Below are 13,925 nucleotides of genomic sequence, written 5' to 3' on the forward strand. Positions count from 1 at the left end.
TTTTGTTTTCTTTTCTTTTCTTCCAGTTGAGGCTGAAGGGCTTGACCAATGCTGCATCATAGCAGCACAGTGTCTTATCACCAACCCATGAAAGCTAGAAGTCACCCTGTCACCATGTTTGTTCTCCATACTGCATCATACACTATATTATTAGTTACTAGTTTTGTTATATTAGTAGGCTACAGACAACACTAAGAATCATTACTTAATCACAATATATATTATTCTGGTGTACACTGTTGACTTGACTCACTGCTATTGATTATACATCACTTTAGCTTGCTACTACCTCATAACTTTACCTTAATTGCTCTTGTATAGCTAATTTATCTTCTACTAGTTGTATATACCTCCTATTTAATTCAATTATTCTTAACTTGTGTTGCAATACATGAATTATCCCTCTTGTGAACACTAGGCTTATCTTATCTTTATTTTAGTTCATATCATAACCCTGCTCACAAACTCACCTGTACCTGGGTTATCTCTTTGCCAATATCAATGTTCCTGCTACAGTAAATCCTACAGGCAAAGTGTACTGCTTCACAGGAGTATGAACCATACGCTTTTTAGGTTTTGTGTCAAATATTGTGCAGTTTGTTATGAATTACTCATTGTTTTGACAAGGTAAATTAAAGCCGTTCCTGCAAGTGTCCACTCTGGTAAATTTAATTGTACTGTTTTTTTTTTTTATAAAGATTACAGAACATGAAAAACCTATTTGCCTTCATAAGGGTTTTAATTTGTTGCAAATATGAACATGGCTTTAATAATCTATCTTATTGCTCTGAAAAACTACAATGATTTAAGAAATATCAGTGATACTTATCAACATTTATTGAATTGATTGTATATGTGGGCAGACATTACAGGCACCTATTCATGTAAGCAGAGAACACAATAGTTTGTTCTCTCTTTTATCACTTGGATTATGCAGGTGATGGTGCAGAAACAGGGGTGAAGTTCTTGTAGATCTCTGGCACTTTGAGGACAGACAGATCCAGCAACTCTCCACTGTTGTCTTTGTATAGTGTGCTTCTATTTAAGACAAATTCATAGACATCAACACATAAGATATTAGATGTACATAGCTTTATTTAACATCATTACTATCTTACCTTACCTTCTCTGCTTTGGATTTGTGGACATCACAGTAATTTTCTCTCCCGGGCCTTGTTATACACCCTGTGAATTTAAGCAAGATAAAGAAATGATAAGTGTATGTAACATGATTTTACAATTAAATTATTATCAGACTTGCCAACGTTCTTGGTTTGTGCCACTGTTGCCTGCCTTCTGCACACAGGTGAGTACAGGGGGAACCAATGGGATTTTGCGTTTGGAGTAATGTACTGACTGGAACAACACAGTAGTGTGGTTGTACAACACTGGTCCATGCACACACTGAAGCTGTGATGCAGCTCAACAGGGGTACTTCAGCCCCACCCCGCCGGCCACTTTATGCCTGCACAAGCTGGCCCAGTGTACTGAGGAAGGCTGATTGAAGGCTGCAGTTTGTGCATTCTCCTCCCTCTTCAAGGCCACTTCTAGCTCCCCCGCTCTTGCCACATCGTCCAAGGCCATCTAAAAAATGCTGCTCATGTTTTGTCCGGTTCGACCCCTGATGCAGCTCCTGCTGCTCTAAATCTGCCACCTGCATCTCCCTCAGGACAGTCTGATGCTACTGTTCCCATTTCCTCTTGCCTGGACAGCACAGGAAAAAGAAAACAAAGGTAGAAATGGGAGGTAGTAAACCAAAGTTTATCAATTCTTTTTGTAGTTTTAATGAATTTAACACATTTAGTAATGCAACTAGTCAGCATTTTTGAATGCTGCAAACTATATCTACTTTTCAAGTAGTGGAAATTGGAGTGGAAATGAAATGTAGAAAAACCCTAAAAATCTTTTTATTTACTATCTAAACGGCCAGCAGCAATGTAAAGTACATTTGATTGTGGCATAACACCCTGAAACATATAACATAACACACTTTGGGATGGTCCTTTAAATCTTAGTAATGGATTAAATGAGTTGTTGATGTAAAGATTTATGGCCCTGTGTCAGCTGTCATTGCTAACATCTGCTACCTGATTCTGATGAACCTGTTAGCATTCTTGCCACCTGATTCCTATTAGACTGCTAAACCCGTCTGTTAGGCAGTTGAATTCGCTGCCATGACAGGTCTACAAAAAATGCTTTATTAGCCATGCTAAATATCTGCTGTGTGCTTTCAGTTCAGCTTTCTGCCTCAACAAGCAGGCCACTCTAACTCTGTGCTATTTTTAAACCTGCCTGAGGCAAGAACAACAGAAGATAATGTTTCCTACCTGTAAACAATATGGCTAAAACCTCAATATGGCTTTCATGATATCACACTGTGTCCTACTTGGGAGAAAAAATATGATTTGATTCCTTATTAGTCCAAACCAAATTGGGACACCTGGAAAAAATAGCATTGCACAGAAAGAATGAAGATTAAAAAGCAGAGCTTTGAAAAGCATTCTACAAATTTCAAACTTGTCCCTTGAAAGATGCAGTGTGACATTTCACAGATTCTTTGACAGAGAGATGAAGAGGTACTTTTTTACCATGGAGAATTGACTTGTAATGTTGCAGAATCTGAGCTTTTGACATCTCATGAAAGAAAATGTAAAATCAGGAAAGAGGGAGCAAGCAGAGATGGTGAAAGAGAGGAGGCACATAGTATATAAAAAGAAATATAGTGGGTGGTTTCTCTTCACCACTCCAGGTCTCAGATATGTGTTCATTCACTGGTAGTGTGCAGTCCATTCATTGTTTGTGGAAGGGAGTTGCTGTCCTATAATGTAAAAAATAATGTCCTATACTGTTAAACTTACAGTTTTTCTCAATTGCTTCGGCACATTTACTGAAACAAACTTACAATTGTCAAAACTCTAAGTACAATCCTCACACCACGTGGTACATTCAGCACATCACTCTATGTGACCTGCAGAAGGTGATTACTCAATAAAAATAATTAACTCCTGGTTCAAATGTAAATAAATTCATCAATGAATAAATCATTGCCATCAAAACAAAATGTTCCTTTGTCATTGCTTGGACCAAGACAGTCAAAATGCAAAGACATCTTGTCAAATGACAGTGTACTCTGAATGGGTGATAGTTACCCTCTGTAATATTGCCCAACATTGTGTATTTAGGCAGCTGAATAGTATTGATGTCAGCCATGGCACACACTATACTTTCTCATTGTATGTACACACCAGCCAACCACAAATACATTAAGAAAGCTTGTACAGAAAACGAGTAAAATTATCAGGAACTGTTGAACAAGATATGCAAGAAAAAAGAAAATATACGGCAAATGTATCAACCTCAAGGGTCATCCAATCTCTCCTCTCTGTCTGGCCACAACATTTTATCGACATCACACCTGATATCCTCCCTTGCAGTGCAACGAGGGAAAAACTTTTGGCATGACGCAGCCACCCCCTACAACAATCTGCTGTGATATCCTTACCTGTCACCTGCTTGCGTTTGGTTGCTCTTAATTGTGAGGAAATTGTATTGTTCCACATATAGCTTACATCTATTCATCTGAAAACTTTTACAATAATACCGCATAACTATTATGTATCTAATATACAGTATATGTGACAGATTATTGTGATTGTTGGTTCCTCAGTTTAGCATGTAGGGATTTACACAATGAACATGTGTATAATTGAGAATAATATGATTCAATAGCAAATGAATGCAAAATAGTTTGATCTGCAAGGCTTACTCAATGCATTTTGTGCCAAAGTAACTATAAATGACTTTAGTCATGTGAACAACTGACCTAATAGTCTAAATAGTCATATAGTTTGATGAAGTTTAATAGTCATTCGACGATTGCGTCAAAGTGATTGAGAAAAACTGTAATATAAAGACTAGACCTCTCTCTCTCGCTCTCCCTCTGCATTGTGGTTAGTCCCTCTACTTCTCCACCACATGGAGACTACTTTGCAAACGGATGATTGTTAGCCATCTCCCAGTGACGAATAGATTACTTCCTCCTGCTGGCATGGAGAGTTATTTCCCCTCACGCAGGTGCAGAACTACGTGGTAGTTGGCCAGGTTGTGTGTAATGCGTTACAAAGTAGTGTAACGCATTACAAACTTGGTAACAAATGAAAATTTGGTAACAAAATGTAGTTCCTTTTTCAATTCGCCGCAACGTTACTTTTCCCAGGGATGGATTTGACAGCGACACTGCCTTCTCAGCTGCGCGCTCACAAGATCCACACGGTACGTGACAGAGGCTGGTAGCAGAGCAATGCTGCAGCCAGTGCTAAATTTTGAGAGCGTTTTAAGCTTTGTGGCTTTTTGCTGGATGGCGCTCTGAGCGGAGAGCTATGTGACACATGCCACTACATCGCTGAGGACTGGCGGTTAGATTGGCTGTCCTACAAACAGAGCATGCCAGGCAGACATAAAGCTGACAACCTCACAGATGGATGTGGTGGAGATGGGCTCATACATAGGCTACACGCAGCGGACCGCTGTGGATTTCCAGAAAAGAGGTTGCATGTGTCTACGACAATGCACGGACCATCGTGGCTGCGCGACCGGTACAAGTCGATACAGACGTTACATACACTAACACCATGTAACGGCTATGACCTGCCTGCATTCAACTCGTGCTGGACTCTTTCATAATGAATAAGCCGGAACTCTGTGAGTAGAGAATCCAGTCTGCAGTGTAGTTCAGACACCACTGATAAACCATAGATTGGCTTTATGGTCAAAGACAGTTTTTGTATAATTAACTTCAGTCTCTGCCAGAGATGCCTGCTTTCAAAAGTAACGTAAAAGTAACGAGTAACGAGCAAACACTACTTTTTAAAAGTAACTTCCCCAACACTGGTAGTTGGCGGCCATCCGCTGAAGTCTTTGCAGTGTGTTCAAGTGCAACTTTTTGGCCAAGACAAAGGCGCTGTAAGGAGACAGGCGACGCCAGAGTCGCCACTAGTTTTTTGCCGTCTGTTTGGTGTGTCAACGCCTTAGACATTACATACTTTATATCATATTTAATATCTCCATATCAATACAGTGTAGAGACTTACTTTTTTGGGTTTATAAGCAGAAGAAAGCAGAAACTTCTATCAATTGTAGGCCATCCAGAAGTCTTTGTCTTTGTTAAATAAATAAATAATTATGAATCAAAAAATCAACTCACAAATCTCTGCTTTGCTTCACGATCTTTGAACCCAGCGTCTCGCCATGTTTTTAGCTGTGTGGCTAACAGCTTTAGCTTTACATCAAGTGGTTTGGTGCCTTCCTCCACAGCGCTGCAAAGGAGGGTCTGGCTAGTCCACACAGCATTCTAAGATGGGAGAAAAACGTGCTCTGGTTTATTGGCATTTCTTTAAACCAATCACAATCGTCTTGGGCGGTGCTAAGCGCCAGAAAGAGCAACGGTGCTTCTGCAAAATAGCCTCAGGAAGTAACTTGTTTTGGTGGACCATGTATGTGTACAAAGGTTGTTTTAGTCGTGCAACAGAAAACTCAGATTCAACAGATATTCTAGCTAGCTGTCTTGATTTACCCTGCAGAGATCTGAGGAGCAGTTAACCATAGTCCTCATAAATCGACCGAGTTTTGGCAGCACCTGAACCATCCCAGAAATAAAAAGTTGTTGATATAGACTAGTACCTTTGTAGCCCTTCCAGAAGCTTAGTAATCCGAGCCTGGAAGACAGTGACTTTTCGGAGACTTTGCACACTTTGCATGAATAATTCCAGAGAGATAAATGAAAGGAAGTTTAGTCAGCCAACAGAAAACAGTAGTAGATAACTTTATTATCCCCGTGGTGCAGTTGGGTTTGCGGCACAGTCGCAGGGCACTTCATGACAAGACATCAGACATATGATTTAAACAAATAATCCCTACATCAGACACCAACAGACATAACTTGAAGAACATACATCACACACTACAATACACTATACACCCTTGGGTATGACCAGGCCAGTTGGACATCTATCTTATTTTGACTGACCAGTCAGCGCTATTGGTCGGAAGTCATTAGACTCTGTGGGTCTTGGCAGTTTTGGCACGGGTATAATTGTAGATGTTTTCTACAGGATAGGGACTTTACAGAGGATAAGAAAGGAGTTAAAAATGTCAGTGAACACAGGGGCTAACTGTTCTGCACAGTGCTTAAGGATATTACCACAGATTTTGTCAGGGACAAGGCTTTTCCATTGATTACAGCGACTAAAACGGTGAAAGACATCCAATTGTCTGATGTTTAGGACAGATGCAGGGGGTGGAGGGGACAGCACGATGCCAGCCCCAGCATCGCTGCCACTCTCAAAGCAACGGAAGAAGCTGTTTAGCTGGTTTGCTCTTTCCAGTCCCTCACCTCCAGGCAGGATCAGAGAAGGTTTCCCTCTGCCCTTGTGTGGGACATTGGTCATGGTCTTGATCCCCTGCCATGCCTCACTGGAGTTGCCTGACACCAGGGTTGCCTCAATCTTGTCTGTAACTGTACTTATCCAGCTGTATTTGTCTTTTAATCTGTCTCTGTATGTCCCTTTTGGCTGTGTCATCCTGATTCCAGTATGTTTTTTTCTTTTCAATTACGGTATAAGATGCTTTAATTTATTGGAGATCCAGGGCTTGTCATTTGGAAAGAATATGGCCTTAAGAAAGACAAACTTGACTATAGCATAGCTGCTTGTGTGACCAGCAAACCAGTGGTTTGTATGGGTATGACTGTGTCTACACAGAAATTTATGTAGTCAGATATTGTTTCTACCTGTTCATTTATATCAGGGCATTTAAAAGTGTCCCAGTCAAATGCCCCTAGTGGTGGGAGCAATGATGAAGAGTAGGCGTCTTTGACAGTTCCATAACATAGGTCTAAAAACATATTTTTGCTGGAGGGACAGTCCACATACTGATAATATGTGGATGAGTAGACAGAACCCGCACGGGTCTTCCTAGTGATTGTAGGGTCCCGGCCAGTCCTGAACACATAGAAGCTGAGGGGTCCCACCTCGTTGGACATGATGTTGTTGTCCAACCATATCTCTGTCATAGCCATGACACAGGCGCTCCGGTACTCGTGCAGGTGGCAGATATTTGCAGTTAGCTCATCGGTTTTCGCTTTTAGGGACTGGGCGTTGATGAGCAGCATGACGGGCAGAGAAAGTTAGTTTTTCAGTCTCCTCAGTCTTCGCCGAGTAGTCCCTTTTGATCCTTGTTTGCACTTAGTCCATTTCTTTGGGTAGGTCCTTAGATAGTTTGGTATGGAATTTACTATGGCTGCATGATCCGTAGATAAACGATCGCATATCAGTAGGAGGAATTCTCTGCTATATTGGATTCCACCCGCCACGCCAGTGACATGGTCATGATAGAGTCCATGGGCGAGACATTGTTTTAAAATCACTATAAGCAGTCCAGTCGTACACCAATAAGCCAAGTCCATGGTTGCTTTTAGTGCAGTGCGGGATTAGGCGCATCCATACCTACAAACAATGTAACACTCATGGTAATGAACAAATCAACAAGTACCAGACGCAAGAGGCAGCAGGGTATCCACAGCGCAGTGCCCCAGAAGTAGTATTCTCTCTAGCAGGGTGGGCCTTGTATTCAGTGTGTGTGTGTTGGAAAACGAACACAGACAGGCCAGAATGAAGCCTGGAGGCTGAAATGAGTGTGATTCAAGACCCAAGACGAGTCAAACTCAAGACGGTCACTGCCTTATGAATGCCGATGCAAAGTTTACCTGTAAATGGGCATACCATCTTTTAAGTGTGATCCAGTCTTCTGGCGATGTTCTGTAGTTTCTTAAAGGAAGGTACAGTAAAGAGGACATCTAAAGTTTTTCATATAATGTGTCTGATGTCTGTGTCTGTCTACAGTTGGTTTACATAAGGACGACGAGCTTGTAGTGATTATTTTTAATTAAAATGGTCTGTTGCAGGTGGGTGACCAGATCCTGGAATTGAACGGTCAGAGTTTTGTTACCATCTCCCATGATGAGGCAGTTCACATCCTCAAAACAGGTCGGCACCTGCGGATGAAGGTGAGGGATGTGGGTCGTCTGCCTCATGCACGCACAGTGGTGGATGAAACCAAATGGATCTGCAGTCAGGCCATAGCTGAGACCAATGCTACAGCTAACACAAGTTCTTTCACCGACCCCACTGTCAATGCTGGCATCCACGTTAGTGCCAGTGCCAGTACCTGCAGTACAAGGTGAGTACATTATACTGAGTTACAATGAGTATTTGCAATGAAAATCAGGAATACAATTAAGTTCTATTTGTGGGGAGTGTGTGTGTGTGTGTGTGTGTGTGTGTGTGTGTGTGTGTGTGTGTGTGTGGGGGGGTCAGGTCAGGGCTTTCCCCCCATTCAGTCTTCTTACAACCCTGCTGCAGAAGGTCTGGGTGGAGGATGTGAGATTGATCCTGGTGGCGCCGAACGTCGGGACCTTCTGAGTTAGGCTCAGGGGTCCCTGTTCCATCCCTTTCATTGGGGACTCAAGCTCTGGGCCTGGCCCTTGATAGGGCCAGCCTGTTAGGCATGGGGCTCACGCAATCGGTGGTTGCGACCATGCAGAGCGCTCGGGCACCATCGACTTGAGCGGCTGACGCATATCGCTGGGACATCTTTGTTGCATGGTGTAGGGCCAATCATGTTGATGCGCTGTCCTGCTCGGCCCCAGAGATGCTCCGATATCTACAAGGCTTGCTTGATGCAGGCAAGTCAACGTCAACCCTTGGAGGCATGGTAGCAGCAATCAAGGCCGCTCACAATGCAGGTAATAGGTTGGCTGCGGAGGACTGCAGCCTCGTTGCGCAGTTCCGCAAGGGCGTTGCACCACATGGCAGGAGGTTGGCCCTCCCCTCATGGTACCTGCTGCTGGCTGCTCTGCGGGAAGAGCCCTTTGAGCCCACAGAATCAGCGCACCTCAAGTGGTTGTCACTCAAGGTCGCTTTTCTGGTGGCAATAACATCGGCTTAACAGTTAAGAGTTACAGACTCTCATGGTACATGAGAGTTGCTGTCAATTTCTGATGGACGGCGCAGGAGTGATCTTGCGTTCCGAACCCAGCATTTCTGCCTAAGGTGATTTCGGATTTTCACCTGAACCAATCAGTGCCGTTGCGATCCTTCTGCCCTCCTCGAGAAGGCGGTGAGCTGGAGCTGGATCACCGATTCGGGGCTATGTCCAGTGGTGCTCCAATCCCAGTAGGGGTGAGGGTACACTCTATGGGGTATGGTGATCTCTTGGGCCTTGTGGCAGGGTGCCGGCCTCTCAGAGGTAACGGTAACTAGGTTATATTGCTTAAATGTGGCTGCTGGACCCTCCTTTGGGGAACAGGTGCTAAGTGCTGCTGCGCAGTAGCTGACATGTCGGCCACGCCCCTGTGCTAAGTGAGGTCATTGGCCCGGCCAGGGAGATGTTGGTATCCTTGTCAGTTGGCCCTGCAAAAGGCAGGCCTTCTGAGCGGCCTCCATCCTTTCACGCCTTACCTTTGCATCTTGCAGGGTTTGCCATGCTGAAGGCTGCGTCTGCAGCCTAGGCATTGGGGTGTGATAGGATGGGTTTGTATATTTGTATATAGCGTTAAAAAAAAAAGTCACAGGGTTCTTCTTTTTGTTTGATGCACTGTTTTTATCACTCACCAGGCGGGGACATCTCATTCGATTATCAGGGTCTAGTATCCCGGGGAGCGTGGGGGAGCATTGTGTCTCCTTTGTCTTCTCACGGGGTGTCTTACACTGTCCCCCGTACATATGGAATATGTAACTCTGTAGAGAGATAGGTAGTTACAAGATAACCTTGGTTCTCTGAGTGAAGAGACTATCTCTCCAGGGCAAGGCAGCTCGGATACCGTTCCAGTCAATGCAAATCAGTGAACCCATGCACACCTGGGCCTTTTATGCCCAAGCATGGGCCACGTAGTGGTGTGTCTTAAAGTAATATCCACGTCAACTGCCCCAGTGGGTCAGTCCCCCCGTACATATGGAATATGTAACTCTGTGGAGAGTCTCTTCACTCAACGAACAATGTGCTGAATGTACCATGTGGTTTGAGGAGTGTACTTAAAGTTTTGAAAATTGTAAGTTTGTTTCAGTAAATGTGCCAAAGCGATTGAAGAAAAACTGTAAATAAAGATGGTATAGGGAGCACATAAATTCAGCGTTTTGATTGCTTTCTTTTTTAGTATTAATAGTTTATACACTACCGGTCAAAGGTTTGGGGTCACTTAGAAATTTCCATTCCACTCCATTATAGACAGAATACCAGCTGAGATCAGTTGCATTGTTTTTTTAACCAGGGCAGCAGTTTTCAGATTACATTATGTGCTTACATAATTGTAAAAGGGTTCTCCAATGCTTTCTCAGTAAGCCAAATTAGTAAACAGAATGTGCCTTTGGAACATTGGATGAATGGTTGCTGATAATGGGCAATGTAAATATTGCATTAAAGATCAGCCGTCAACAGTCGAGAACCCTTTTGCAATTATGTAAGCACATAATGTGCTGCCCTGATTAAAAAAAACAATGCAACTGATCTCTCCCCAAACTTTTGACCGGTAGTGTATATATTGTTTGGTTTCATTTTCAGTACTACATTTATGAATATGCCATTCAACTAATAAAATAGTAAGGTTGGTAATATAATATTGGTTTGTTTGAGCAGAAGTGTAATTGGTAAATACATAGTACATATGTCTTTCCATAAATTGTTTGAGCAAGAACAGTTCCAAAATTAATGAAAAATGTCTTCAGGGTATATACCACAAAAAGAACAACTGACATCCACATCTTTTTTAAATATTTGAGGGATAGTTTCTATGTATAATCTTAGCAGAACATTAAATGAAGCCGTTTCATCTGAGGCCGTTTACCCTGAGACCAGATGCCTTTCCGCCTGATGCTTGAGGCCATTTATCCTAGACCCAATGCCTTTTCGCCAGACTCCTGAGACTCAAGGCTGTTTTTCTGGAGATCTGACGTCTGATCATCTAATGTCTACGACCTGATTCTGGCGGCTGAGGAGGTCCTAATATGGAACCCGTAGGTGAGGGCCTGTGTGCTTGTTTGTTGTGAGGTGAATCAGTAGCGCATGGCTATTCTACTTGGTAGTTGTAGTCTATTGTGCGACGGCAAGACGGCACCTGAATGTGTACACCAGATGTGTTTATAAAAATGCAGTGCAGTGACGATAAAGACATTTCCTACACCAGACGTATTACGCTGTAATGTAGTAACGCTTACTTGCTGCACATTCAACCCACGGTAAATCAGTTCATATGAGTCAGTAAATCCACCCTTTAAAGCTTATATTTAAAAACAAATCACGACCTCGTACTTTGGAATAGAAACATCATTGTAGATGATATCTGAGCTGTGCTTCTTTGTTTCCCCATGTGGTTTACAGATCTGGGTTGAATACTATTTTTTTCTACTGACAAGCAACTGTTTTTATTTTAATCAGACCAGCCTGAAGGTCCATTGAAACATTTTAGAGCATGTATTTTAATTCCAAATGAATCAATCAATTTGGAATCTGTGGAGAAGCGAAACAAAATCATTGGGGATTGATTCATTCATTCAGTTCATTTAAAACCAAATCAGTAACAACAGAAACATTGCCATATGGTCCTGTGAACAAAATCTCATCTATCGGTCCATCACTGGGGGGTCCATTAAAAACCTTTACATTTGACAGCAAATCAATGTGTTGAGACCCCCCTCTCTCGCTCTCACTCATCCATCTTTCATATCTCATCCGTTTTCGAGCCCTGAGAGATGGCCCTCATTTGACTCACTTTGCCTCGATCCTGCCTTAGGCTGGGCTTGAACGTGATGTTGTTGTGTTTTAAAGGTATAATACGTAGTAGGTATCTGATGGTACATGTCCACATAGGCGTTTTTTGACAGCAGGGATCACCCCGCTTTCCAGCATTGGACGCTTGATGGGCGTGCCACTAGCAGTTTTTTTTGTTTTTTTTCACTACATTTTCAGGAGTTTTCGAGAGGTGGCAAGTTAAAGGAGAATTCCGGCCAATTTTTACGTTAATCTTGATCGCTATAGCTACGCGAGTACTTTCGATAGAAAAAACCCCAACCCGAATCAGTGCAGGTAACATGGAGAAGCTGCAGCTACGTACTACAAGCGTCCCCTGAGCTAAAACAGCAGCGGTTGGGGCAAGTTTTAGAGTGCCGTTGTGCCTCTTAACAGACACAAAATGTAATTAATATGTCTGTGCCACATGAACAGGGCCCTTACGTGTCAACAAGATGCGTTTTCAACTCAGACATTGTTTAAATTCACCTACCCTGGTCCCTGTCTCGATCCTGCCGGTAGCTAGCTTGCCCTGCTAGCTGATAGCCGTTAGCCGTTAGCTGCTTGCTGCCGTCCGGTGAGTGTATTCAGACAGGCTTCTGTGATAATCATCCCAATAAAAATCCACGGTGCGGCGGTGGTGTGGCTATGTCCTCCAGAGGACAGTTCATGTCACGTCTTGAAGTGTATTCCCCCCTAAAATAAACAGTACTGCGGTAGTATCTGTTAGCTGCTAGCTGCCCTCCGGTGAGTGTGTACAGCCAGATAGCCGTTAGCTGCTAGCTGCCGTCCGGTGAGTGTATTCAGACAGGCTTCTGTGATAATCATCCCAATAAAATTCACGGAGCGGCGGTGGTGTGGCTATGTCCTCCAGACGACAGTTCATGTCACATCTTGAAGTGTATTCCCCCCTAAAATAAAACAGTACTGCGGTAGTAGCTGTTAGCTGCTAGCTGCCCTCCGGTGAGTGTGTACAGCCAGATAGCTGTTAGCCGTTAGCTGCTAGCTGCCGTCCGGTGAGTGTATTCAGCCAGTATTCTGTGATAATCATCCCAATAACAATCCATGGAGCGCCTGTGGTCTGGTGGATGTCCTGCATTGGACAGATCATGCCTTCGCAGCGAAAGGTTTAGATTATTTCCCCTCAAAATAGGTAACTGAGCACTGTAGTGGTTATGACCATATCAGTGACTATGTAACTACATGGAAACGGGATAAACGATGTCTGTGGCTTGCACAGTAATAGCGTTACTGAAGCTTAGCTGTAGCATTGCGCTGTCTCCTGGGAATTCAGTTGTAGCAGGAAGAGGTAAACAGTAGTGTGCAGATTGGAGCGTAGTGTGGGAAGAAGCTTGGAGTAACGTAACTATGGAGAATATAGCACATATACAACACACGGAAGAGACTTTTGAGTTTGATGGTCGTCCTTATTTATTCGAACCCGAGTATACAGACGAAGAACTAGCCTCACAAGAGTTGGAAAGAACGAGACAGACAGAGGGGAAACAGGCAGATGAACTTGCTGCTCCAAGCGCAAGCTAAAGCTAGCCTTCAGTAACTGGAGGACATAGCCACACCACCGCCGCTCCGTGGACTATTATTGGGATGATTATCACAAAAGCCTGTCTGAATACACTCACCGGACGGCAGCTAGCAGCTAACGGCTATCTGGCTGTACACACTCACCGGAGGGCAGCTAGCAGCTAACAGATACTACCGCAGTACTGTTTATTTTAGGAGGGAATACACTTCAAGACGTGACATGAACTGTCCTCTGGAGGACATAGCCACACCACCGCCGCTCCGTGGATTTTTATTGGGATGCTTATCACAGAAGCCTGTCTGAATACACTCACCGGACGGCAGCTAGCAGCTAACGGCTAACGGCTATCAGCTAGCAGGGCAAGCTAGCTACCGGCAGGATCGAGACAGGGACCAGGGTAGGTGAATTTAAACAATGTCTGAGTTGAAAACGCATCTTGTTGACACGTAAGGGCCCTGTTCATGTGGCACAGACATATTAATTGCATTTTGTGTCTGTTAAGAGGCACAAAGGCACTCTAAAACTTGCCCCAACCACTGCGGTT

At 43.5% G+C, this 13,925-nt stretch overlaps 1 protein-coding gene across 1 annotated transcript in view; it reads left to right on the forward strand.

Annotated features, from left to right (window-relative positions):
* The window catches only part of whrnb (whirlin b), a 163,324-nt gene that overhangs the window by 120,370 nt on the left and 29,029 nt on the right, over positions 1 to 13,925 (forward strand). The window contains exons 5-7 of the mRNA XM_078249619.1: positions 7,961 to 8,235; positions 8,667 to 8,970; positions 9,108 to 9,242. Of these exons, the coding sequence (XP_078105745.1) occupies positions 7,961 to 8,235; positions 8,667 to 8,970; positions 9,108 to 9,242 (714 nt within the window). The remainder of the gene's footprint in view (positions 1 to 7,960; positions 8,236 to 8,666; positions 8,971 to 9,107; positions 9,243 to 13,925) is intronic.

The sequence above is a fragment of the Sander vitreus genome, chromosome 5 (assembly GCF_031162955.1).
Source record: "Sander vitreus isolate 19-12246 chromosome 5, sanVit1, whole genome shotgun sequence".
Taxonomy (NCBI): Eukaryota; Metazoa; Chordata; class Actinopteri; order Perciformes; family Percidae; genus Sander; species Sander vitreus.